This window comes from Phalacrocorax aristotelis, chromosome 1 (assembly GCF_949628215.1).
Source record: "Phalacrocorax aristotelis chromosome 1, bGulAri2.1, whole genome shotgun sequence".
In the NCBI taxonomy this organism is placed as follows: Eukaryota; Metazoa; Chordata; class Aves; order Suliformes; family Phalacrocoracidae; genus Phalacrocorax; species Phalacrocorax aristotelis.
This window is the reverse complement of record NC_134276.1, coordinates 139,459,798-139,487,262: the sequence shown is the minus strand read 5'-3', so window position 1 is coordinate 139,487,262 and position 27,465 is coordinate 139,459,798. Positions and strand designations below refer to the sequence as shown.

General features: G+C 43.0%; 1 protein-coding gene across 3 annotated transcripts in view; it reads left to right on the top strand.

Moving 5' to 3' along the window:
- ETV6 (ETS variant transcription factor 6) overlaps positions 1 to 27,465 on the top strand; it is a 147,755-nt gene that overhangs the window by 115,720 nt on the left and 4,570 nt on the right. For all 3 annotated transcript variants that reach the window (XM_075112149.1, XM_075112139.1, XM_075112130.1), the window contains 3 exons: positions 2,752 to 3,294; positions 21,384 to 21,526; positions 24,347 to 24,447. In XM_075112149.1, coding sequence (XP_074968250.1) covers positions 2,752 to 3,294; positions 21,384 to 21,526; positions 24,347 to 24,447 — 787 coding nt within the window. The remainder of the gene's footprint in view (positions 1 to 2,751; positions 3,295 to 21,383; positions 21,527 to 24,346; positions 24,448 to 27,465) is intronic.

The window sequence follows — 27,465 nt, the reverse complement described above, 5'->3', positions numbered from 1 at the left end:
AATGCTTTAATTTTCAGTTAGTTAATCCAGAATCAGATGAGGCCAACATTTACATCTAGTGGCTTTTTAGTAGCTTAAGCAAAGTGGGTTTGACTGTTTGAAATCAGTTGACAGCAGTTCAGCGTATCTCCAAGATGCACTGGCATTGGCTTGGAATCTTCCCTCTGGGGCATCGGTCTCTGTCCCTGTAGAGGGATGAGCAATGAGGAGTGAATTACCTACATCTCCAGTGGTCCTTCTGACTCAGCACTGAGTCACTTGATGGGCTGCCATACAGGAAGCTTATACTGTCATTCCCTGCACTTTTTTTCATGGGTAAGCAAGAGTGCCAGTCTTTGGGATTGTCATGCGAGCAATTGCTCGCTCCCAGAGTGAGTGCAGCCCCACCTATCCCTGTATGGATCAGATAGGTCAGCAATTTTCCTGGGACCTAAATTCCCTTCACAGCTTTCCCTCAAAGAAAATAGTGTTGGTCACTCAGAGTGAAGAGCCAGACTGTAAGTGAATCTATTCCTGCAGGAAATGATACACCATATGTGCTCAACTTCAGTGATCACATGTGCCAAGGAATGAATGTGATGAGGATTTTATTCTGTTCAGGGTCATTCATAGCAGTGGAGCTGCTTGGAGCTGAGTTTGAAATGTTTTATGGTAAACAGCCACTTCAGCCTTGAGGGGATTCTTTAGTTAAGTATTTAAAGAGAAAGATCTTGGAGAAAAGTGAACACTAGTGTGTATCCATTTGTGGTTTTCCCTCTTGCTGCTTTTTAGAGTTCTTGGTCCCTACCTTCTCTCCTTGTTCAGGATCACCATGGTTTGGGAGCAAACAGATAGGTCTGCTTCTGTTTGGAGCTTGTCAGAGCCAACTAGTGTTTTCAGAGAGCTTGGTGGAAAGCACAGCAAGGCATTCTTTTCTGCTTTCAAGATAGCTGCTCCCTACAGCCAAGGCACTTTAAATGAGTAGGACAAACAATACAATATTCTGGTCTATAGTTACAGGCCAAGAATGATCGTAGTGCATTTGAATGTACAGTGACGAGGGTGGATGGTCTGTAGAAGGTAGGATGATGAGTAAAATTGAGGGGTTGGTTTTCTTTCTATTATGGCAAAGAAAAGAGACTTTAAGAAAAGACAGTGACAGAGGTAGGTACAGCTGTAAATTAATTCCTCTTTGATCTTCACATCATTTGGGCTATCCCACATTAGCTGGCCACATTGTGTTTAAAACTGTTTGGGTTTAAACAAGAACAATATATAGCTCAGGAGTTTCATGTCCTCCAGCTGTTTCATTGTGAGTACCTTAAATAGCTCTACGAATGCATTTTTCTTGTCTGGGAGAACAAGCTTGTGAAACAAGTGTTCTGGAGCTGTGTTGTTTCTGCCTAAAATTTCAGCTTTTCCTGTAGAATTTGGTGTCATTATATAAGTGAACAGCCCGTTGAGTAGGCAAAAGGGTTGGTGTTATATCACTGCCTGGCTCTACATTTTCTGAGGACTAGAGCTTTTCCTGTTCAGGCCTTTCCCTGGGTAAGTGCTGATCCTGCTCCTGATGCCTGCCTGGGTTCCAGGGCAGCGGGAGCTCCTGAGTCTTCACCTCAACAGAGTCTTCAACAAGTATCGCTGCCTTGAGAAGAGAGCGAGAGAATCATTAAAGAGGATCAGAGCAAATGGAGTGAACAAACAGGCAGGCACAAATAGGGAGCTACTTGTTCCAGTTGTTGACATGTACCTAGCCGTTTTCTTCCCTTATCATCCAAAGCTTTCAACAAAGAGCACTGAAATTTGATCTTTGTTTTTCAGATAAAAACCTGTTAGTCACTGTGCTCTGGTAGTATTTTCCTCTTTGTCGGTAATTTCCCAAGTCAAAATTGATGGCCTTAGCTAAGCTGAAAGTTTGCACTGTTTATATCAAGCATTTCATTTTGTGAGAGGATCGTTAGTACATAAAGACATTGACCTAGAGCCATGATTGATCTCCCCCCTACTGTTAAGGATCACAGCTGGGAAAGTATGCTCATGCAAAAGTGATGCTAGAAGTCCTCCTGCTGAAGAAATGCAAGTGCTTATATAGGACAACCCATCAGTGGACAGCACAGAATAAATAAAACAAGATGAAAATGTCCTTATGAAGATGTTACATGCTCTTAAAATCAAGGCATGGGTAAAATTTAGCTAGTGTTTCACAAAGAGCTTCCTACTAGTGGGTTTTTTTCAGGTAACCCAGTCCATGTTTCAGACTAAGATATTCTCTGCCTTGACCCAAGCATCTGCCATTTAAAACTTACTACCCAATATTTTCCTGAAGACATTCTCCCTTTTCATCTCTGCCCTCTACCTTACAGTGCTCATCTTGGTACAATAATAGGAACCACATGTAGACATGAATGGTAGGAGATAAGTTTCAAAGCATTTGCACAGAAACACAGCTAGTACAGCTGAATCAGATCTTACTTTCTCCAGGTGTGTTCCAGTCAGCTTCTCAAAATGGGATTTTGCTTAACATGTTTCCCCAGGAGCTACCGTTACATGGCGGTGGAGGAAAATTGTTTTCACGGTACTGATTTCATTCTGTGGGGTAAAAACTATCTGCATTTATATGGGTTTTTTTCTGAGCATCTGTAGGTCACACAAATAAAAATATTTCCAAGCTGACAGCAGTACCCAGTAAGCCCAGCTAGCATTTTGACAGTTAGATCAATGACCTTGATCACAATATAGACAATCTGTATTTTGGGTTTTTTTTCTCCACAGATACTTTTGTCCAGAGACCTTCAAGACCATCCACAGAAACAGTCCACCACAACCCCCCAACCATTGAACTGTTGCATCGTTCTAGATCACCCATCACCAACAACCACCGTCCATCACCAGATCCCGATCAGCGGCCACTGAAGTCCCCTATGGACAACACTATCCGTCGCCTCTCCCCAGCTGACAGGGTGCCAGGGACAAGGCATCAGCAAGAGAACAACCACCAGGAGCCCTATCCTCTCTCAGTGTCCCCGATAGAAAACAACCACTGCCCGCCTCCTTCCGAGGTGCTCCAGAAGCCCTCCAGCCCTCGCCAGGAGAATACCAGGGTCATCCAGCTGATGCCCAGCCCTATCATGCATCCTTTGATACTGAACCCCAGGCACTCCGATTTCAAACCACCAAGGTTGTCTGAGGATGGGCTGCACAGGGAGGTAAAGCCAATCAACCTGTCCCACCGAGAAGAGTTAGCATATATGAACCACATCATGGTGTCTGTATCCCCTCCTGAGGACCATGCAATGCCAATTGGAAGAATAGCAGGTAAGTGACGTTCTCTAGGCCACACCAGAGTTGACGCTCTTCATTCATAACTAACCTTGCTGTGTATTAAGAGCTTCTCATTTCCTTTTATTACTCTGTGACCTCAAGGGTTTACTGGCATTCTACAGATTTCACCACATCTGTGGTTTATACAGATTATGAGTAAACCAGTTTCATGGCAGGTAAGCAAAGGTGCAGAGTGACTTGCTTGTGACCACAGAATGCGTAATTGGTATTGAAACATTTGTGTCCTGACACTCACTGCCACTCTACCCACTAGCAATCCAGTTGCTTCCCAAGATACCTATCTCCAAAGCCTTGTCCTGCAAAGAGGTAGTTTTCCAAGAATTGCATTCACATTCATGTCCAGTCCTGTGGAATCGAAAATACCCTCTGTCAGTGGCCTTGGAGATAATGCAGTGTCAAGCCCGCTATTGTGGAGGTGGTGGGACTAATGAAATATCACCTCAGAGTCCTACTTCATAGGCTTTCCTATGTTTCTCACACGAGGATTGTCCCTTTTTACAGAAACAAGGTTGCCTTTGTCCCACACAAACCACAGGCATTGTCTCACTTTTGTTATCGTAAATAACTGACATCACAACAGCTGAATCAGGAAGCTGAGGTTACAGAAAATGTTTTTTGTACTTGAAAGGGAACTGTAAATAGATAGGGAGAGGGGGAGGGGGAATCCAACCACTTCAGAAATACACTGAATGCTCCAGTAACCAATTTATTTTGAGAGATGTAAATACACACCACACCCAAAAACATTCCATGCATTTATGTCAGCAGCAAGCTAACACAATGCCCAACTCCTGTGGGGTATTATACATGTCCACAGAGGTATATTTTAAACCACCTTGTTCTTTTTTTTCCTTACATGCCTTAAATTTGTTACAGATGTGATGCTGCCTCAGCTTTAATGAGGAAGATTTTCTATTTTCTTATGACTTACCACTTTAAATTCAAAAGGCACATATCTCACCATCTAGTCAAACATCAAGAACAAGGGCCATGATCCTTTCACACAATAGAGAGATGGGTTACAGAAATTAATCTTTTGGCATTTTTGCCTGGCTGACATTTGTCTCTGTCCTTTTCATTTTTACTACCCACACTATTGTCATCAAGTTAAGAAATATACTTAACATTATGGCAGAGAAGATACCCTACTGGTTGCATCACTGGAGACTTCCTTTCCATAAAGTACTATTGGAAGATAAGGGGGGTTGTTAATTTTTATTTTCCAGAAGGAAATGTTCTCTAAGAATGAAGCATAGACTGAAAAGAGTATAAGAAAAAAATACGGGGAGTGGGTGGTTGTGTAATTTTTTAATTTAAACCCAGGAGTTTTCTTAGAATCATAATTGGGAATCTTTGGTTTCTGCACATTGTGTACCAGGTCCAGTGACACCAACCCTGTAACTGGTACTCCCACATCTTTTCCATCCCTATATTGTTTGCAGGGCAAGAGAGCCCAAGCCTGTGGACATTTGGGCCTAACACAGTTGCTTGGCAAATACGTGTAGAGTTTAATGTGTTATACACAGGCTATATTTACATGCCTAGCTTTTTTTCACTTGGAGTCTCCCAGCTTTGCTTAGACCCACCAGCACAGGTGGCATGTCTTAAAGAGCTGATGAAGTATTTCAAGCCAAAAAGACCTGAGGTGTACACAAGCATTCAGTTCAGATGAGGGCAGTGCTTTTTGGCCAAGGGTCAGGGGATTTCATAGCTGGTGGTTGCTAGCACCTTAGATTTCTACTGATAAATTTGCCAGTGTACTTCCGTCAGTACCCCATGTCCTTTAATTATAAACACCAACAGACCTCACTTGCTCTGTAGGCACAAGCTAGTGCTATTCTGGTTGGGTTGTAAAGGCTCCTGAACTGCAGCTGGACCCTGTAAAGGGCCCACAGCCAATTTAAAGGTGACAAAACCCAGATTACTACCAAAAATGTAGGCAGCCCTTGTTTCATACCCGAAGTCAACTTCATCAGTGCTATTGAATTCAATGGCAGCATAGTTAGGCCCCCTAGAAGGAAAGTGCACACCTTTCTATCTGTTTCCCCTCCATCTTACAGCCTTCAATTTAGAGCTTTGCTATTATTTCATTTTAAGAGCATTTCTTTTTTATGTCAGCATAAATCTATTTTCTACCTGAGTGTCCCTATCTTCAGTGACACGGCTATAGTTAAAATGGAGGCTTTTGACCAACCATGGCTCACCACTTTGATTTGAGAGACACCATGAAAATTATAACACTTGGCTCTTAAACTGCAAATGTATGTCAATACAGACGTATTGTTAAAAAGAGCTTTTTAAAAATCACTGGCATTATTTCCATTATATGGATGAGGAAGATTGATGGGTTGGGTAGTGAAAAGATTTACCAGTAGTCCAGTGCTGGAGCTAACTACTTATCTGTTTAACACTGGTGAGAAGAGAGCCTTGACTTTCTATGGGCTTAACCATTTGCATGCAGGTGATTTTCAGGGAAGATAGTGATGAGGAGCAGCTACCAGGGAAGCCCTGTGGGCTGCTGACTAAAACATTGGGCTGAGCTCCAAAACGTGTTCTATTCCCAGCTCAGGTATTTTAAATTGTAAAAGGAATTCTTCCTGGACTTAAGACACCTCTCAGCCTAATAAACCTGTTTACTTTTACACAGAGCCTGTTTTTAAATGCAACATGCAATTACTTGTTGCTGAGAAAAAAACCCCAATGTTTTCACTTGCTGCTATCCACAAATACTCTGTTTTCAGAGAGTCAGTCAATAGAGCTCTGGACTTCCTGTGAGACAAAATAATGACCTCTACTCACCGGCTGACTAATATTTCCTACCTCTTTATGTAATATAATTTCTCAAAATATTAATTTTACTGGCAAAGCACTTTCCCTTTTACAGCAAAAAATTTCAAGTTGAAGGTCTTGCTCTCTTTTCCTCTAAGGCCATTTTACACTTTTTAGCTAAGTGAGAGGCATAAAGTATCTTTATGTTACTCATTAAGGTCCCATATATTATTCATCAATGGCTAGAGTTGATTTTAAAAATCATATTTAGCTATCTTCTCAACACAGTATGCGTGAGCATTTTCCATAACTTTGTCAGAACTAGAGGTCATTGTGTTGGGATGATCCAAAGGCAGACTTGCATCCCCTTCAAATACACCAGGCAAGGGTTAAGCTAATGAACTCAGAGTTCAGTAGTCATCTTCCTACAGCAGCACTTAAAATATTAAAAATACCTCAGAAGGGATGTTTAGCAGAGCAGTGTAATGGACAATTTTCCTCAGTGGAACTGCTAATTCAAAGAAGCAACATTGTGTGTTGGTAGTCAGCTCCTAACTTGGACTCTAGCAAGCTGGCAGTCTATCTGGCTTACTTCTAGCTCTGAATTTTTTAAATAGTCCATGTTGATTCCCCCCCAAAATAGTCTCCAAGGATTTTACTCTGTGGGGAGAAATATACTTTTCTCTATTTTCCCCATTTTTTTCTTCTTTTTTAATGCAGTTGCAGTTTCAATCAGGAGAGGCACCTGAAATAAGCTCTTCTGCTGAATGGAAACTCCACTCCCCATATGCCTCTGACTGGGCAGGTTTTGTTATCAAACATTTTGGGACTTTGATATCTCATAAAATGTAGTTCCCCAAGGTACAAGGAGAGGCAGGGGTTATTGCATTGGCAGGCGTTTGTAGCATATCACAGCTGAGGCATGCCGTGCAGCCCTGAAGGAACCACAGCCACCAGAAACTCTCCCTGCAGCTATCCTGAAGTTCTGCCCCATGGCTTTCCTTGGGAGCTCTGCCATTGACAGGGGACAGGTTTTCACCACAAAACTCTATTTAGGTTTCAAAAATGTCCCTTTTTTCAGATATCCATGTCCACCTCAGCTTGTTAGCATGCAGGAAAATGGGAACTGGCGTATTAGATCTCACCAGAAACCTGTCGGTTATTTAAAGGAAGACACAGGAAACCCTGCAAGAGGCAGTTATAGGATTATCCGACTCCAACAGGGTTGGTTTTGTCCTAACTTTTATCACATACAGGTTGGCTTAGAAACATTACAATTAATCTAATAACGTGCTGGTGTTTACCTCACTTTTGATTCAGTCACTTAAAACTCACTCACGCAATTCTGGATGTTTCTTGTGTGGGAAAATACATGGCTGAGATTTCTAGCTCCCAGTGTCTTTTTCTGTACTAGCTCTCTGGGACTGAAAGGGTTGTTCACTAATCCACAGCAACCACTGGCCCTGAAGCTTTGGGATACCGATACAACTACCCTTTTATTCGAGCACTGCCCGGTACAGATATTAACCGAACGATTGCACAGGTGTGAAGGGCAAGGTGCCGGAGAGCAGTGGTAGGTGCATCTGGACTCCATGCAAGGGCTCCTGTCCTGTTGCACTTGGGACCCAATAAATCCATTAGGCTCCAGCTTCACTCCATGTATGTCTGAGGCAGACCTATCCCATTCATACAGCTTAGAAGGATGAAAATTGCTATTTCTCCGCAGAGCCCCACCCTGCCTATTGCTTTTGATTATGCTCTGCATTTGGGGTGGGTGGAAATCTAAAGGCAGGTGAGTCTTGCGCCTGTTATTGTCTGTTAGTATGCTGTTCTTATCAGCTGGGTTACCTTAGCAACTGGGTTGTATTCGACTTTATGAGCTGCCGGATTTGTCTCTTCCCCTTCAGGAGTCTGAGGAAAAGCCAGGTAATGTTTAAACCGTTCAGAGGCACATTGTGTACCACTGTATTGGTTTGGCCCGTGAAACTATTGACTGCTGTTGGAATGAGGACAGGCAAGATTCTTACCTTGCCAAAGTCATGAAAGAGATCTACCTTCAGCTTTGCTTCTGACTTGCCTCAGCCCCTTGGTGTGCCACACTGCCAGAGAGTATGGGGGTGTGGCATGAACGCTGCAGGTTTGTAGCAAGACACTTGTGACTACTTTATAAAAACAGTCTGACTGCCAAAAGTGAAAATGCAGTCCCCTGTTAAGAGCGCATCAGCCATGAATGACTCTCATTCTACTAAACTCTACAGAATAGTGCTTGTGATGGACGTAGGCTATGTGCTAGCTCTGAGCATGGCGGGGTCTTCAACACCAAAGCTCTGTAAGGATAGTAGTTGGTTGGTTTGTGTGGGGAGAGAGGTTGGAGGGGGAGCAGAATCAGGGATTCTCCTCCCCCTTTGTTTGAAAAACGTAATCACTTCTCATAAACTTGCGTGGGAGGGGAAAAGACAGGAGGAGTTAGTTGAGTGAATCTTTCACAAACATAGTGCTTAAAAAAACTGCTAATCAACTGGTACTTATATTTTTACTTTGGAGTTGAGCTGGAAAGCTTCTTTTAAAGGAGGATAAGAAAAACAAACTCAGCTGATAGAGTTATTAGATTCATAACACTAGACATTTAAAGCTTAAACATCGCAAGTCACCGCACTTCAGAACACGGCACCTTGGTATTCAGCATCTCATCAACTTACCTACTAAGACCAGAGCCCCAGTACCTGCATTTGCTCCAGATGTCTCGATGTGGCATTATGACTGGGTCAAGTGTAGGATGATTGGGGTTTTTTTAACTGATATACCAGCAAAATCCTTTATGCAAATGCAGTTACACCACATTAGTTTGTTTTCCTTTCTGCACAAAATAGCTGTGCAGGCACAGTTACTCTGCAATGGCATATGCTGGGTGATAGGGAGGGAGGGTGGCAAAGGAGGCAAAGAACAGTTATCCAGGAGGTAAAAACCAACAACTAAGCACAACTTAGGAGTTAAAAGTTTTGCAGCTGATACCGTTAGCCCTCACAGAAGGAATGCAGCTTCCCATTCCATTTAATTTTCAGGGTTTGTACTACAGTAGCATCTATAGGCTTTATTGTGCCACAGTCCCTGCCCCAAAGAGTTTACTGTCCAAACAGACAAGGTAACTATAAAGAAAGGAAGGACACACAAAGGTGAAAGGTGTTTTCAAGAGTTGTTGGTGAGAGGTGTTGGAATGAGAGAGCTATACTGCATAGAAAACAGTCATGCAGTAGAGAGTATCAGACACCATCTGACCAGTCCCCCACTCATAACTGTGGGTTAAATTACTTCTTTTGTTATGCTATAATGCCTCACATTTACAGGTTCCAATTTATTAAAAAAAAAAATCTATTATTAAATTTAAAATTGGAGCAACCAGTACTGTGAACTACTGGTCAGCCTGGTATTTCCCTGGTATTTTCTTCACTAGACATCTCATCATGACAGCAGCCCAAACTAGCCGTAAACTTGAGAGGCTGTGTATATAACTTACACCGAGCTGCCTGCTGATGCTTTTGGCTGTGGCAGCATTTAAAGCTAGTTGTAATGTTTCTGTGATACAGCCACTTCTGTGTTGATGTTGCAGTTACATCCTCCAAGCAAAAGCAGAATCTGCCCAACTGTGTCCATCTACTATTGGGACAATATCTCAGATTCCTGAACCCAAATCAGTCTGGTGTTTTTTGGTTGTTTGTGGGTTTTTTGGTTATCAGTTGTCTACATGTGTAAGACAGTGAGCAAAATGGGTGTTAGTAGTAAAGGCTTGAACCTAACTCCCTCATATAGTCATTTGGTGGTTGGTAAGTAACTTTATTCCAGAGTGACAATACTGCTTTGTAAGTAGAAACCTTCTCCAAGTAAGTCACTTATGTGGACAGGTACATCCATGCAGACCTGCCATCCCACTTTATATAGGGAAGAGCCTACACCAGTCAGGTTCACTGTAGGCATCAGCCCTCAAGCTTACCATCCATCCAGTGAAGTGCATTGCTGTTTGATTCATTACTATCCCCCCTTCCAAAGCTGCATCATGGACTTCACTGTGGTGAATTCTTATCTAAACTGAAAATGCTTGCTGTATCCTCCTTTGCAGAGGGCGAGTGCTAACAAACCAAGCTGCAGAGACTTAGCTTTTGTCGGATGCTTCCTTAGAAGTATTCTGTTTTTTTAAGACAGCACCTATCTTTGCTAATACCATAGGACTGTACCTGTATACATGCCTGAGATTGCCAAGGCTATCTTCACCACTATCATGAGGCATGATCCCAGCAGGGTTTGCCATCATGGTGATGACTGGTGGGCTTTTGTGAAGCACAGAGTTTGTCTGGGAGCAGCTGTTGTGACAAGACCTGCCTCCAGTCTCAGCAGTTACAGCCTGGCAAACTACAGAAAACTGAACAGTGGCTCACTTTAGCATGCTATGTTGTAAGTGGTAGGGGTTCAGTGCCTGCTTTTCCGGGCAGCTGACCCTGATTTCCATAGGACAGCAGCCTGTACAGACGCATTGGAGCCTTGAAAGAACCTGGGAATCTTGGTGTAGGCATGGCCTGTCGCTCCCGTTTGGATATGACAATGATAATGTCACTGGCCTTGTTTAATCAGTTGCCCTTGCAGTCATGTACATTTTTACATTTGCAGTATGTGCCACATCTATTTTGAGCCCCTTGTGGAAAGCCAGACTACTATAAAGAGACTGAAGTATGGATGAGAGTCAAGCTCATAGAGTTCATATTCATAGGAGAAGTTTTCATTATAACCTTGAGAGTCATCTTAACATGGCATTAACAATTAATTTCAGCATGAAAGTGTGCCTTCCCTGCCAATTTAACTAATGACACTCAAGCAATAGATGAATGGCAATAGCTTGGATAGGTGGTTGCATATTTTCTGTGAAGTGTCTTGCTTTACAGCTGCCTCCATTCTTATTGCACAGTTACAGGAGCAGAAATTTCAGTCAGGGCTTGTTCTGATCCATTCAGAAGCCAGGACTGACTAAGCTGTAGGAAAGCTCAGTCATTTAGATTTCATCCTTCTCATTCCTTTACTGCAGCATCTACATGCCATGGCTAGACAGATGTGATAAGTGGGTTCAGAGTACCCTCAGCCTCCATTGGGGTCAGCAGGATGTTAAACACTTTTTTAAGAAACTCGCCTTTTAATGAAAACGTGCCCCTTATTTTCCCTGTATATTGCACCCTTTCTTCAGGCTAGAGTTGTGTCACTAATTCAGATTTTCTTCTACAAAGCAAACTTGCATTATTTTGAATCCTCTTAATTAAACCAGAAAAATACACTGTAGTGTGACTACATTGACATTACACTTCACTCCCTTCAGAGACAGGCCTAATTAAGTCTGGTTGTAATACTAACCAGTTAGAAATGGCACACAAGTTTGCATCAGTTTATGTTAATCCAAATGCACACCTTTAAACTGGTAAGACTACTGTTTTCCATCTCTGTTGAGGGGAAGGAAGGAAGAGAGTTAGAGTTTGGCTATGTCTAAACGTGGAGATTTAACCCCAAGAAGGTGAGGTTGCATTTCAGCTTTCTGCAAGGGACCTATCAGAAGTAGCAAATTTACAGCTTATGAAGTCCTTCAGGAGGGACTTCCTGGGAACATACCAGGAACCATGTCCTCCAGCCACACTCACACCTCTCCAAGCACTCTGGACTTTCTGATGGAGCACAGAAGTGAGGTTCTTGGACAGTAGTCAAACAGTGTTTTTCAGCTGTTGAAAAAAACCCAGAAGTCTAAATCCAAGGGTGAACTGAGCTTCTGACAGAGGATACTAGAGATTCTCACATTGTAGGGTCAAAAATTATTTTTGTTGGGAAAGCCTTTGCTGTTGTTAAGTCACTCCTGCTTTCTAAAGTACTATTTGGTAGATAAAGCTTCATGCTTAATTCTTAAAATTCCCATCATTAACGTGTTTGGCCAGTTTTCTGAGGTCAAAGTAGTTGTGAGGTGTTTGTAGGATGTGCACGTGAACAGGCAGAGGTTGAGTTTCTTTCCCTTTTCCTAGTCATTGAGATTCATGAGCAATAAAGGTGAGGAAAAGCCTCTGAGGAGGATCAGTCAGGTTTCTTTAGGAAGATAAATGGAAGAGTGCTTTCTACCATTGTGGTGGAGCAGGAAGAGAACAACACTTGAAGCTGATACTGGAAATACCTCTCTGTTTGGTGTGGATGGGGGGATGGAGCAGGAGAATAGGACAGGAAAAAAAAGACATTTTTTAGTACAACAGACTTTAGCTTGCAAAGTCTTCATCTGACTGTCTCTGGCCCATCCATTACATATTCTTTGTGATCTGAGTGCTCTTTCCTACAACCACATGAGAGGTATGAACCTTTTGAATCCTCCTTCCCCTTACATGTTCTTATTGCCAAAGACAGAACTTGGCCTCATCTTTCTGTGTTACTTTTACAACCTCACAGGACAACTGTTTGCAACACGACGGTCTCAGGTTTCTGTTCTTCTTCTGCCCGATCTCCCACTCAGCATTTGGGTACAAGACAGAAGCAACATAGAACTGTTGTATTGTGCGATCTGGCAGCACCTTCCCTCAGTCCCAGCTTGAATTTACTGAGCTGAACAAACAGTTGTCTGTCAAGAGGTTTCTCCTCATAGAAACATTGGCTTTACTGTACCAGCTTACCACTTTGCTTCCAACAGCGGCCAACATTCATGGAAGGAAAACTCTTTTTCCTTCGGTAACCTGGACACGGATTAAGATATAGGGATGAGCAGGACTGCTTCATCTCAAGGTCAATGTTCCCCCAGTCTTAGAGCCATTTAACCCCTTAATCATGAGACTTGCTTACTTTTTTCTTGTAGTTTTGTCTGCTAAAATAAGTATGTCATGGAATTAGGTAGATATTGAGGCTGGATTGTGTCTCAATACAGCAGTAATCCTACTGTAGCATTTCTTTTTTTCTCAATGTTCTGTCTGTGTTTTCCCAATGCGCTTTTTTTGCCACGGAAGAGGTTTTCAGCAAGAATAGAGAAGATCATTTGATAAGGTCCAGCCATATGTCTTCCCTCTCCTTTCCACCAGCTTTATTTTTCCTCCCTCTCCATTTGTGTGATGCAAGCAAGTTAGCCGAGTCGTTCTCACCATTCTCCTGAAAGAAACAACAGTATCAGCCAGCCCGATGAGCTTCATGTACTGGTTAGATAACTTGAAGGTCCATTTGGCTTGTCCAGAAAGCTCTGCCTGTTACATGGGACAGGATGTGGTTAAAATGCAGTTAGAGCTGATCTCCATGGCAAGCCTAAACCAAGTCAGGATGTAAGAGTTCTCTCCCAATCTTTTTTATTTTCCATACAAGTGAACAGCAATTAACCTTTGTGATTTCTTGGTTCTGGCTACAGTTTAAACAAATCCAGATGCCCCAAAGTAGTGTTGTCTTCTCAGAGACTTACTGACCACCTCAGGCGAGAGGGATGATGACAGGCCGAAGGTCAGCGGGACCTTTTGGGCCTTTCCCTCTTTCCCCCCTGTCCTTGCCTGCTCTGCCAGCATAGTCTTGCACCTTTGTGCAGGCTTTAGCATTCAGTAGATCTTCCTGCAGGCAGATTCAGCTCTCAAATAGCAGAAAGCAGTTGGTGTTTTCTGCAGGGTTTGTTTTCTTCTGCTTAGGTGATTTAAGTCAGCTCACAGGAAAATCTAACAGAGCCAGCACAAGGTAACCAGCAGGAGGACGGGAGGAAGGGAAGATAAAATGGAATGGAGATCAGGACCTTCTTACAGTAGCAGCTATGGACAGCTGAATTTTACCGGTTTATCATTTTGATACCATGAGCATCACCACGTTAGCTATCCAAACCACACCTCAGGTGTGCTTACGGAAACAAGAGTACCAGAGAACTTCTAGAGAAGTTCCATTCGTTAGTCTCAGTTGTGAACAGCCACTGTTTGTTTCACTGTGAACAAATGCAGCTGAAGCACAGATCACCTTGTAAAATAAAGGGGCCCAAGCTTGGGAGAACTCTTCAGCTGGTAGAAATCACAGAACTGTTTAAGTCAAATGATATCATGCTGGAGAAATTTTAGGCTAACCTACTCAGCAAGGGGTAAGGCCTGAGCTGATGTCAGAGGGAGTATGACAATGTTACTTTGGCATGATCTCTTCCTCTGTGAAGCCATGTTAGTTTCCAAGTCAGTCATCAGCCAGACTGAATGCATTTATATAATGATCTTCAGTACAAGATGTGGGTGGGTCTCGCAAAACATTTCAGTGGTTAAGAGAGCATTTTGGTAGTCGATACATGAAGAGGGCCAGCTCTGCTTCTGCACCATGGGCCTCACTTAAACAGCAGGGGTTTCAGACGCAGTGTGCATTTTAGGAAATATTACAGTGCAGAGGAATGTTATATTCTGAACAAAAGAGGTCTTTAGCATATGTATGCCTATACTGTTAACAGCATTATGTAGTCTAAGAGAGCACAGATATAAGACCTTTCACTACTGTAACCTTAAGACTACCAGTCTTGTGTCTGCCTTGGCCAAATGATACTAGAGCATGCATTCATAATGGCCGGACAAGTGTCAAAATACTAAGAACTGAAGGTCCATGATGTTTAATTTATAGATCATTCTAAGAAAGTATTTCAATTCTAAGGAACATATGTATTGCTATCGTATAGCCATTAGGAAGTATTTATATGCCAGTGGTTTTTAGGTGTATATTCAGAGTATTGTGGCTATAGACTTAAAGGATATTTGAAACGAAGAATCCATGATACGTGCTTCCACTCTCACAGTGTCTATTTGACTGTCACAAGGGATTCTTAATTACAATATTACAGTCTCCCCTTTTTTGTAACATTACCAAAGCAGTGCTGTAAGTGTGGGCAATAAACAGAGCTTTTCAGCCAGAGAAGAGAAATCGAGTTCACAATGCCAAGGAGGAGTGGCTGAGGTTCGGGCACTTCTATGTGAAAGGAGAGGTTAAAACTAGAGCAAGGAAGCAAGCTTGCTGCTATCAGTGGGGTTTAGTGCCAGCAATTGCTGTTTATGGGAGAGATTTCTTCCTACTTCTCAATCCCCAAGTGGTCTGTCTCTTCTCCCCCCACCCTCTCCAGGGCTGTGCAACTGCCTGTTTTTCTTGTGCCTACTGTCAACCCTGGCAGCCAAGCAACAGCCACAAGACTGAGTGGGCAGGCAGCCCCCAAGGCTTTACTCTAGCTCTGCCGACCTTGGGACTCTACTATACATGGCTGTTATTAGCAGGAGTGTGAAACTGCTGCCTCTTGCACATTTAGGGCAGTGCTTATGGGGGACATTCTGAGAGCCAGCTAAATACTCTATACCTGATCATTACCTTGTGCATAACTATAAAAATCCCTCTAGAAGCATTAACTGCAGGAAGAAAGTTGTAGCCATGCCTCTTCATTTGAAGGTACAGTTTGCCCTAATTCCCAGCTAATTACATAGTTCAGTCTTGCCCAGCAGTACAGCTGAGAAAATGGTGCTACATGGAAATTCCTGCTTTCAGGAGCCCTACCACATTGCTGGACCTGTTCCCCACCTTCCCGCTTTGGCTAGGTTGTTTGATACCACATTGCCTTAAAGTCTCTCAGTCCCAGCTCTCTCCACAGCAAAGTCCCTTTATCTTCAAATTGAACAAAGTTCAGCCGTCTGAGTTCACTTTAAAAAAAGAAGTACATGTGTGTGTTAGGGGGAAATGATGTTTCCTTGTGCTACAGAGACATAGCTACTTTCTAAGTAAACTTATTTTAGCCAAAAGGCAGGAAATTGCAGCATGCCCGAACAATTTAGGTACCAGCCCTGACTCAACTCCCCTATTGAATCTCCCACACTTTTAAACTTGCTGTGCCTCAGCAACTTCCATGTGCTTTCTTGCCATTGCTCACTAGCCAACATACACCCTGTGTAGAATACCCCCATGTATCTGCTCCTTTGGAGGCCTTCTGAGAGCCGAGGAAGTGATTTAGTCTTCATGGAGTCATTTGCACCATGCAGATTTTACTCAAACATGTGATTTACTCTTACAAAACAACCATCCACATTACAAGCCCCTCTCTCTTTCTCCATCTCTCCTGAAAATACATGTGACAGCTTTGACCTTCCTGGAGGATGCTACTTTCTGTATTGTCTTCACCAGCCTTTTGTGGAGGTGTCTCTTTTCCCAGCGGAGACACTCCTTTTAATAGCATTTTCTAGCATTGCCTCTTCTTGGGTTTTCACCGGTTTCACAGGCTCCAGATGGGCTGTGCTATACTCCAAATTCATTACGCTCACTAAAGAGTTATCAGGTAGGTTTTGACCTGTAGTCTCTAATGTCCAATTAAAGATGATCTCTATACGCCTAAAAATGGTAGATTATTTAGTTGCTACTCCTCTGTCAGTCAGGGACACCCCTCTAGAACCTGATATTTTTTTACCATACAACCTGTGGAGAAACATTCCCAGGGTGTAAATCATTTGTGGTGAAAAAAAAAACCACCCCAAACCTGAGTGCCTATGCCCAAATTCCTAAAGGTCTCTCGTGAAACTTGAAAGAAGGCAAGCTGATTTAGGTACTCTGCAAACAGAGCTCATACGTTTAACTAAATCGTGCTGCAAAGCATCAGCTGGTCCATGGTAACTAACACTGTGCACGCTCATAGCTCTCAGCAGAGGTGAGGAGAAATGCAGTGAGCCTAAATCTTTTCTACTGGTGTTTAAAGCTAATGCTTTTTATTTCTTATTTGCAGTGGCCTGAGACACAGTTGCTACAGTTGCATTGATGCATGCCAGCTCACTAAATTATCACGACTCAGTCATACATCTAAATTTTCTGATAGGCAAGTGTAGCTTTTGAAGATGAGTTTTTACGTGGTTGTAGGACCCAAGCAGAATTTTTAAGAATTTTCAATTTTCTTGTTGAATCAAACAGATGTAGAGGTCTAAGATACATGGGTGGTTGTGTTTCTTTGCAAATTCCACCAGCCTACTAAATACCTCTGCAAGTCTGAGCAGCTCAGTCAATTTAGAATATGGAATGGGGCCCTTGATCACTTGAGACTTTTCTTGTGAAGATCTCAAGATGCAGATCTGAGTTATCCTCATTTGAAGAATATTTATATTCAAGCTTATCGTGAATCCATTCTAAAAATCAAGTGAACAATGAAAAACAAATCTGTGCTTGATCCTACCTCTTCTCAGAGTCTGAAGCTCTGTTCTTAGTCCAGTAATTTGCCACCCAGACATCCTGGGCTGATTTTTTTTGCGCTTTCTTGTTTTTGTGAAGGAGGAGGGCACAGAGGGGGAGGGAAGGGATGGGGCACACTAATGATAGCCAATAGAAAATAACCAAAGCCATTCGGTTTGACTAGAATTTACTTGCTAGCCACACTGAGGTGAATGTGCAGCCATGGCACAGTGCAATGCACACTGCATGTGCAATTCCAGTCAGCTGTCAAGGAGCCATCAGCTCCTTGAAACTTCCAGGGACCACTGGAGGATATTAAGGGTCTGCCATCCCCATCAGCCAGAGTTGTATTTATACACGTGGAAATTTTCTACAGCATAGTTATGGCAGTATACTACTGATGAAAAATAACATCACATATTGCAAATAATGAGGTGAAAGTAAACTTCAGGGTAAAACATGTCTTTGCAGAACTATCAATATTAGCTATAAGTTACTATAATCAGAGGGTGTCTGCCCAGGCACATTCAAGAATATGACAGAGCCTGACATTGACTTGCTTCTATGGGAGCGCCATCCCTCCAGCTGACCCCAAGGAGGGCCGCTCCTGCCGGGACTAGCAGTAGTGCCACAAGCAAAACCAAATGACTGGCATTGGGACGCAGTATTCCTGCAGCGCTCTCGCAATGTGGCCGTTTGCCAACCAACCACCTCAGCAAAGTTCCAGCACAGTCCAAAAGCTCTGGTTCAACCACAGACCCACACGCCCTTCCTCTCCTCCCTCAGGTTTCTAATAAATTCCTGCCTTGGCCAAAAAGTGTCTCTTTTTTCATTGACAAATATCAGCTAAGTGAATGTTTTCCGATTTGAAACTGCTTCCACCAAGACAGACCTCTCTTGCAGATGAGGTGGGACCAGCCTGAGTCCACCACAGGTGTTTAGGCCAGTGCTGCCCACTGATGATCGTGGTGAATGATTCACTGCTGACCTAGGGAATCACATCACCTTTACAGTGATTTTAGTGAAGTACTGGACAGAAAAAAAGCATGGACATCTTTGGGAACAGCTAGTCGAAAACAGTGAATTCAGCATGAATTGTTGAAATAGACTATGCAGGTTTTGTTGCTAAAGTTATCACAGATTACACAGAGTGATGAAAAAACTCCCATAGTTTTTGGAACGCAGCAGTATTGCCAACTCTGATCAACTGGTAAAATATGCCCTGGGGAGTCAGAGCTAGAGGAATCAAAGGAAAATGAAAATAAAATTTTTAAAAAGGCAGTTAAAGTTTTTGTTGTTTTTGTTTAATTAAGATTCTTGCACTAAAAAAATAATTTTCATACAGTCTTTCGTTGAAAGAGTTCAAGAATGAATTGCATGTGTGTCAAAGAACCACTTACATGGCCTTTTCTACACTATTACCTGAGCACCTCCTACATTATTAAAAGGCACAAACGAATAGAGCAATATAATCTCCCTTCCCTTGTTCCTTATAAATGAATTCTAGAAAAGAAGTTTTTTTCTAATATGTGCATGTCTAAGAGACAAAGAATGTGCATGTGTGTGTGTGAAAAATTATTGATGGAAAGGTGGTGGAAGAATTGGGATTTGTGAATTTGTGAGAGGAAAGATGACAGAAATTAAAGTATTAGCCTGAGACTTTCAATTTCACGCTCTTCTACAGACCTCCCGCATAGCCAGGGGAAGTGTCTTGTGCCCAGAGCCGCACAAGGGGTTAGCCACAGTGTTTGGCATTGCAACATTTAATTGCAGCCAGCTACGTACTTGGTATCTGCAGCCACGGGGTAGGCAGCTGGGCTACGTATGCAGCTTGGGGTGGGAGGACAGGGAAAGAAAGGCTTCTCTGCATCTGTGTGCCAAGAAGGGACCCACCTAGGCTGGTCATTGGCAAATGCATGCGGAGGAGAATTATTTTCTGTCCTGGTCCCAGCTGTAGGTACCTTATCCTGGGTAAGAAGGGGGAAGCTATCACTGAACAACATTTGCATCCATGAAGGAAAAAAAAATGGAAATTGGTTTCACTTTTTAAATAAAACCCAGAAAAATTTCAAATGGGAATGGACATTTTTTCTGTGGAAAATGGTAAGGAAAATAAGGTTTTTTCAACAAAAAAAAAATCTGACTGCCTCTTTCCTTTCACGTTCCTCCTCTTGTAGATGTCATGGGTGAGGTGACCATCCAGGTAGGTTTCAGCTAGAATGGAAACCTGCAATTTTTGCCAGATGTCATCTCTTCAAAATGCACTGCTTTATTCTCTGTAGGACTGGTAGGGAGAGTCTATAGTGAGGGCACTGGCAAACTAAGATCTGGTTTTAGAGACAGTACAGGTTTAAGGAATACTCTTTACAGTTCGAAATGGGAAATAACCATCAATAATGTTAATATCTCTAACCATTTCAGGTGTGCTCATTAAATTTGTTATTCATACCGCTTTTCAAAAAGCATTTTATACTCTCCAACTGAATATGTCATCATCCCCATTGTAAAACGTACCAACCCCAGGCAGACAGGAATAGAAAGACAGGCTGACAAGAATCCCTTTCTAGCACCTAGAAGCTAGATGCCTTTGGTTGCCTGCCCTTTAACCACTCTAACAAGCCATCTCTCAGAGGTTGGTTTTGCTTTGAAAGTAAAATTAACTCTATGGCCATCTGAGGGATCTGGACAGTTGAGCTATAAAAACCCTGTTGTTTCTGACAGCAGCAGAACCCCCAGCTCTGTGCAATTAGCTTTCCATATTTCATAGTTGCCAGTTATTATGCTGTGCTGCGCACACACACATTGCAAGCAGGAAGTAGGTGCAGCTCAGCTCTTGGCTTCCTCAGTCTCAAGAGACTGCCATGAAACTGAAAAACACTAAACTAAAACCTAAGTATCTGTTAGACCTTTAATTAGCAACCTAAGGAGTGTTTGCCAAGAGGAAATTTGAATTCAATTATCCAAATAGAAAGCATTTAACCTCTCAATAGCACTCAAGTAATTATAATACTTGGGTTTGGGTTTTTTTTTTCCCCAGGAACCTTAAAAAATAAAAAAGTGAATTTGGAAATGGTATACGGTGTCGATTTTATATCACATGGAATACACAAAGGAAAGCTGTAACATTGCCCATGCTTTAGATGCCTCCTGTTAGCACAGAAAGGGTCAGCCTCAAGCAGGGAGAGCAGGTTGTAGGATCCTTGATTTGCCCACTGAAACAGTCAGCAACAGTGTCAGGGCCAACAATGGTAGTTTTATGTGCATCGGTACAACAACAAACACACAACTAAGATCAGCAGGTTATCTCACACAGCTTTTAATGTGATAAAGATGCTCAGTCAGTGTCAGAAGGACTAGGATGCATCAGAAGAGGCTGTATATTCCAGTAGATTTTGCAAAATCATTTGATACCAAGCATGAAGCATTTGCATGGCTTCAGCGTGGTATTGCTATATTCAGTACTGGTGAGGCCACGCCTTGAAAATTGTGTTCAATTTTGGGCCCCTCACTACAAGAGGGACATTGAGTAGCTGGGGCATGTCCAGAGAAGGGTAATGAAGCTGGTGAAGGGTCTGGAGAACAAATCTTATGAGGAGCAGTTGAGGGAACTGGGGTTGTTTAGCCTGGAGAAGAGGAGGCTGAGGGGAGACCTTATGGCTCTCTACAACTACCTGAAAGGAGGTTGTAGTGAGGTGGGTGTTGGTCTCTTCTTCCAAGTTACTAGCAATAGAACGAGAGGAAACGGCTTCAAGCTACATCAGGGGAGGTTTAGATTGGATATTAGGACAAATTTCTTCACTGCAAGAGCGGTCAGGCATTGGAAGACGCTGCCCAGAGAGGTGGTGGAGTCACCATCCCTGGAGGTATTTAAAAGACATGGAGACGTGGCGCTTCAGGGCATGGTTTAGGAGACATGGTAGTCTTGTGTTGACAGTTGGACTTAATGACCCTAGAGGTCTGTTCCAACCTTAATGATTCTATGATTCTCTGATTTCAGATTGCAACGGCTGTTTCAGCCCTGATCCCAACTGTCCTTTCCCTACGCACCCACCCAAAAGTTCCAGAATTAATCCCGAGGAAAAAAAGTCAATATTTTCTTGCTTCTCTCTTCACAGACTGTAGGTTGCTTTGGGATTATGTTTATCAGCTGCTTTCTGACAGCCGGTACGAAAATTTCATCCGATGGGAAGATAAGGAATCCAAAATATTTCGGATAGTGGATCCCAACGGGCTGGCCCGGCTGTGGGGAAACCACAAGGTAAGGAGCAATGCAGTTTTCCTCCTATGGCACTTCACCTCTTGTAACATCACAGGATTCACTTATAAATGGGAAAAAGGAAGAAAGCATGTGCATATAAACTACTGCTGGAAAGTTGTAATCTTTCATTCTGCATACATTAGAAATATAAAGCATCCAGCCTCAAGCACTAAAACCTATCCTTCATACAGAGAACCTGTTGGTTTGGTTTAAAGGCATTTAGTTATAAATACGTTTAATTATAAAATTACAGAGAGTGCAGGAATTAACGGTCCTTCTCTCTCAAGGCATCTCATTTCTTCCTGAAACCTGATGCTAAGGATGTTCTGCTAAGATGTAGTCTACAAGGAGCTGTATACTACATCTCGGCAGGAGCTTTCTGTCTGTTCTGTCTACACCAACGTTCAGATTTCGCATGCTGTCCTGTGACAGACACCAAGTGCTGAAGGATTATGTATTTCCTTTTAAGAGGGTAATTCTGCTTTGTTCTCTGGAAAGCAGTTACTGATTTTTGCAGTTTGGGCCTGAGTATGTACAGATATATCTATATGAGTATATGTATATGAGTATATTCGTATGAGTATATGAGTATATAGTCAGCATGGATTTACAAAGGAGAAATCATGCTTGACACCGTGATATCCCTCTACAATGAAATTATTAGCTCGGTGGATGCAGGGAGAACAGTGGATGTAGCTTATCTTGACTTTAGAAAGGCTTTTGAGACCGTCTCCCATAATATCCTCACAGATGGACTAATGAAGTATGACCTAGACAAGAATACAGTGAGGTAGACTGAAAACTGGCTGAACTGCTGGGCTGAAAAGGTTGTGGTCAGCAGCACAAAATCCAGTCCCTAGTGATGTTACCTTGGGGATCGATTCTGAAGCAAATACTGTTTAACATGTTCATTAGTGACCTGGATGACAGGACACAGTGCACCCTCAGCAAGTTCTCAGACAGTACAAAACAGGGATGAGTGGCTGATAGACCAGAGGCTGTGCTGCCATGCAGAAGAACCTGGACATGGTGGAGAAATGGGCTAACAGGAGCTTCATGAACCTTAACGAGGGGCAATGTAAAGTCCGCCACCTGGGCAGCAGTGACGGGGGCGGGGCGAGACTTTACATTTCACCTTGTTGCATTTCATGAGACCCCAGGTGTGCGATTGTTTTACTAGGAAGGTGGTCAGACACTGGAGCAGGTTACCCAGAGGAAACTGTGGAGTCTCCATTCTTGGAGATGTTCAAAACCCAATGGACACAGTCCTCTGTGACAGTCTCTGGTTGACCCTGCTTTGAGCAGGGGGACTGGACTAGGTGATCTCCAGAAGTACCTTCCATCCTCAGCTATTCTGTAATTCTGTATATGAGTATACATAGCCTGTAATCTTGATAAGGTCAAGATTTTCTCATGCGACTCATTGCTTACAAGAACATCCGCCTTAGAGGTCTTGGGCTACAACACCGGGAATGCAGAGTTCTGCCCTTACCCAACCTCCATGCTGATAATCGGGCCTTGCCATCATGTCTCATGTTGAGTGTCTAAAACCAAAGCTACTTCAGACCACTAGCCACTTGGGAAATGCAGTGGCCTTTTAGCATGTAAGAGACGGAAGAAGCACATATGGTATTTCGGGGGGCTTCCCAATGAGCGGAGTCTAGATTTTGCAGGGGAAAACATTGTCATTGTTAGTGTTTAATTGCCGCAGGAGCTCTTTATGTGGCCTCACTGAGCAGAGCTGTTGCATTCAGGGCAAGCAGAGGAGGTCTGCTCTTAGGGGTCATTTTAGACAGGCAGATCAGTCTCATTTAATAAAGCCAGGTCGACGCTACAGAATTCTGCCTGATCTTGGACTGACGGAGCTGTGCCAAGCCAAACTCCTAACATGGAGGCTCATAGAGCAAAAGCATGATTCTACTGGTTTGGCATGTTTTGCCCATGGCAAGGCGGCTGCTTTATACTCACGCAACACAGTATAGTTGTCTCTCCACTGGGAGTTTCTTTGCCAGCATAGTAACCAGTGCTCCTTGTACCAGAAAAATGCTCTTCATGTAGATGTAGCCTAAGGTACTGACCCTGCTATCCCAAGTCAGTACTCCGGGGGCTGCCCACATACAGCTCTGCCAGTGCCCATCACTTCTGCCTTGTGACACTGAGCATCAGCAGGGCCCTACCTCTGTCACCCTGTGGTGCTCTGGCTATGGTTTTTGGGGTCAGCAGCTCCCAAAATGAAGGGGAAGCTCTGTCATAGAAGCAAATGTACAGCCTAATGGGTTTCTTGATTTACACCTGTATAACAAGAGGAGAAACAGGCTCTCAATCTCCACAGTGCTCTGTAAGCATTAACTAGTTAATGGAGGGGAATCCCAGAGGAGCAGCGCTCTTAGCAGGGATTGCTGACAGACTCAGTCTATTAGCCACTGTACTTACGCTTTTACAAAAGGTGGTTTTGTTAAGAACAGGCCTGTCACATCCGGCTTGGCATGAGCATCTCCCTCCATCTGATGTCTCCTCTTGTGGTTGATGAAGCCTTTTGTTACTGGTGATCCAAGAAACTATAGAAAAACCTCACCTGGAATTTTTGTTAGACTTTCTTACTTAAACCACCCTGCGTGAAAAGAGACCCATAAAAATTTGGTGATGAGGGCTGGAGGGGCAGGATGAGCCTGCAAACAGCAGAAGAATGGAACATGTGATTTCTTGAATTTACTTGGTTACTTTAGCTAGCTGTGATAGTTCTGCAACTCCTTTTGGGGCTTAGGAAGGTTTTAATGAATCATCTCACCACATTTTTCCTTTTTCTTTTGAAAAACACAGAACAGAACAAATATGACTTACGAGAAAATGTCCAGAGCCCTACGCCACTACTACAAACTAAATATTATCCGGAAGGAGCCAGGACAAAGGCTTTTGTTCAGGTAATTTTTTCTTTTCTTTGCCATTCCTTTCCACAGACAATTAGTTTTTTAAGATGGAGTATGGAATTGTGTGGGGGATACTTCATAGCCACAGCTATAACACAGGTGACAATGGGCATATATTTGTAAAAGCTGTCTAGACCAGTGCTTCCCAGCTTTCAAGGGAACTGCACCAATTTATGAAAATACAGGCCTCTTTCAATGATCAGTGGAGTCAATAGAAGTCTTTTCACTCGCTTCAAGCAGGCTGCGCCATTGTTTAAGACCTTAGCTACATGATTCATGATCTCAGCCAAACTGCTGGAGAACCCACTCCAAATTCACTTCTCAGACACAGCTGCCAGTGAAAGCTAATCAGGGATCAGGCATTTCCTGAAGTCCATCAGCATCACGGAAGAGAAGTGCTGATGACCATGTCTTCAGGAAGGAGGGACCTGCAAGAGCTGTTTATACAACCGAACACATTGGGTTGGATGATACAACCAAGAATTTGGGAAATAGTGCCTGAAACAGTGCAAAGCAGGGAGTTACTTGCACAAACTTGAGTGCAGCTGGCAGAGAGTGAGAGCACTCCAGTTCTTTTCAGACAAGACCAGCAAATCATAGTGCGTATGTCTGACCCACAGACCACTGAATTCAGACCAAAGGCTTCTTTGATGTCAGTGGTCTGGATCTAGTAATGTGCTTGGAAATGATATCAATAGGAAGGCAGTCTTGGAGTTTGTTTTCTTAAATAGCTAACAGAACTGCATTAGCACTCCAACTATCTACAGCTGAAAAGGTTTCTGTGGAATGTCTTGTTTATGTCAGCTCTTAGAAGGAGACTTAGATGGGGGAAGGAGAGTGAAGGGAAGAAGGAATCACAGGCAAAATCAACTGCATGATTTTTCTTTTGTGTGTGTGTGAAAGTTAAAGCAAGGTTGCTACATCAGCAGCAGTACCAAGGAAGGCAGCCTGGATTGCTGTGGCCCTGTGTGAAGACTGTGCTGCCCCAGGGGCGTTCTGTGATGCTGAACAGTGAATGTGCTTATCTTGGAACGTCTCCTTTGGTGGGGGCACAAACAAAACAGGAGTCCATCTCTTCTCAACCAGACTGCCTATTTTCTCAAAACTGTAGAAACTTAATACCCTTGGAGACCTCAGTTCCTCTGTCAGACTTGCCCAAAATTGACCAACAGATTCAAAGGTCACCAGGGAGCATAAAACATGAGCATATAAACCTCATTTCCTTCGGAAACTGGAAAAAAAACCAACAAAGCATTTTTTGCACAATTCCCAATAAAAACTTATTGATGTTGTTTTCTTAGACCTATTTATATCTGAAGAGAAAAAGAAGAACAGCTGCAAAAAATAAAGCCATTAATGTGCCTTTCTTGGCTATTTCTCGCAAGCACAGAAATAATAGGAAGTGTGGCTTTATAAGCAACATGCAGGCAGTTGTCATCTGCAGATATCTGTACAGAGCTTTAAGTAAAATGGAGTCAGAGGAGGGATTTCTAAGTGGTTGCCTGACTGTCTTCTGCAACAAAACAGGTCACAGATACTGTTTCTTCATTAGCTTGTAGTTCTGGGTTGGTTGGGTTTTTTTTAAATTTAATCAAATGCTATTACAAATGCCCATGCTTTGAGTTTCTTGATGTGACTTAAAACACAGACCAGAAAGAATACCCGGAGTACTGCAGTACGGTTCACATGAGCCCATTTCCCACATGGTTTAGGAAACAGAGCAGACAGAAGGTAGGGAGGGCAGTGGGATCACTCTCTGTTTTGATTTCGTCCTCACACGAGATCAACAAGACAAGCACAGGGTTTAAATCCGGGCACAGTCTGGCCTGTAAGCTCTGTAGCCAGGGACTGATTCACCACTTCTGTACGCTAGTTTTTCACCACCGTAACACCATTTAGATCAGCAGCGTTCTTCCAGCATGCAAATGGGAGTGACACAGCAGTGAGTCACAGCCCCTTTTTTTTTTTTCCTAAATGCATATTTGCACATGATTTCCAAAATTAGAAGGGGCGGCAAAAGGTTAGTTCCAGGCTGTGCTATGCGTTTGCCGAGAGACTCCAGATTTTTCAGACGGAAGGCTCTCAGCCTTATAACCTCAGAGGCAGAAGAGGAGGCAAGTCTTGCCCATGAGCTTCAGCAGTGACTTTTCTGGGTCAGTGATAGTAATGAGACTCCTGTTGGTTGGTTTTTTTTTTCACTGGGGCAAGGATACTGAGCATATCACCAACCTGAAATAAAATCAGCTCCTCTGATTAACACATTTTGTACTGCTGTATGTTAGCCAGTACGTCGTTAATGAAAGACTGCGAAATTTTGTAACACTTCCAGCATAAACATCTTTCGTCCTAATTTCTCCAGAAGTACTTATGAGTTAGGAAAGCGATTTGTGTCTAAACTAGGATTTCATCCTTCCTGTGCCACTCTCTCTTTTCCTACGCCATTAAATTCAGAAAGAAAAAAGCAGAGCTTTTCCGTGCTATCTCTGTGTATGAAAGCATCCTGGCAAAGATCAAGACTGCAGACTTGATCTGCAGGCTGGTGGATGTCCTTTCCCATTTCCTACTGCTGCCATGCCTCCCCAGAGGCAGCTTCTGTTTCTAGTCCCCTGCAGACTTACTACATCAAGACATTAGCATTGGGAGCCATGGCATTCATTTACAGAGGATACTGCTTCATTACAATTGAGCTTGCTACAATCACACAGGAAGAGACTGTATTTGCTCACAGTTCCTTAGCCCAAAAGCTTTTTCTTTCAGGGCTTTTTCCATTTCCCAGAACTTGTTCTGGCATGGTCCTTGGCTTTTTCCACCGCTGTTCCTGTGGTGTTTCATATTCCTCTTCACTCACCTACGCACAATCCTGCACAAACCAGTAGCCCTCTGCCTCTCCACGCTTTGCAAGTGCTTTTGCTTTGAAATGCGCTGGCCGTAAAGGTCTTTCATGTTTCTGTTACCAGGCACCATAAATGAGCATACCTGTGGCATACTATTGTCTTACATGACAACAGCAAA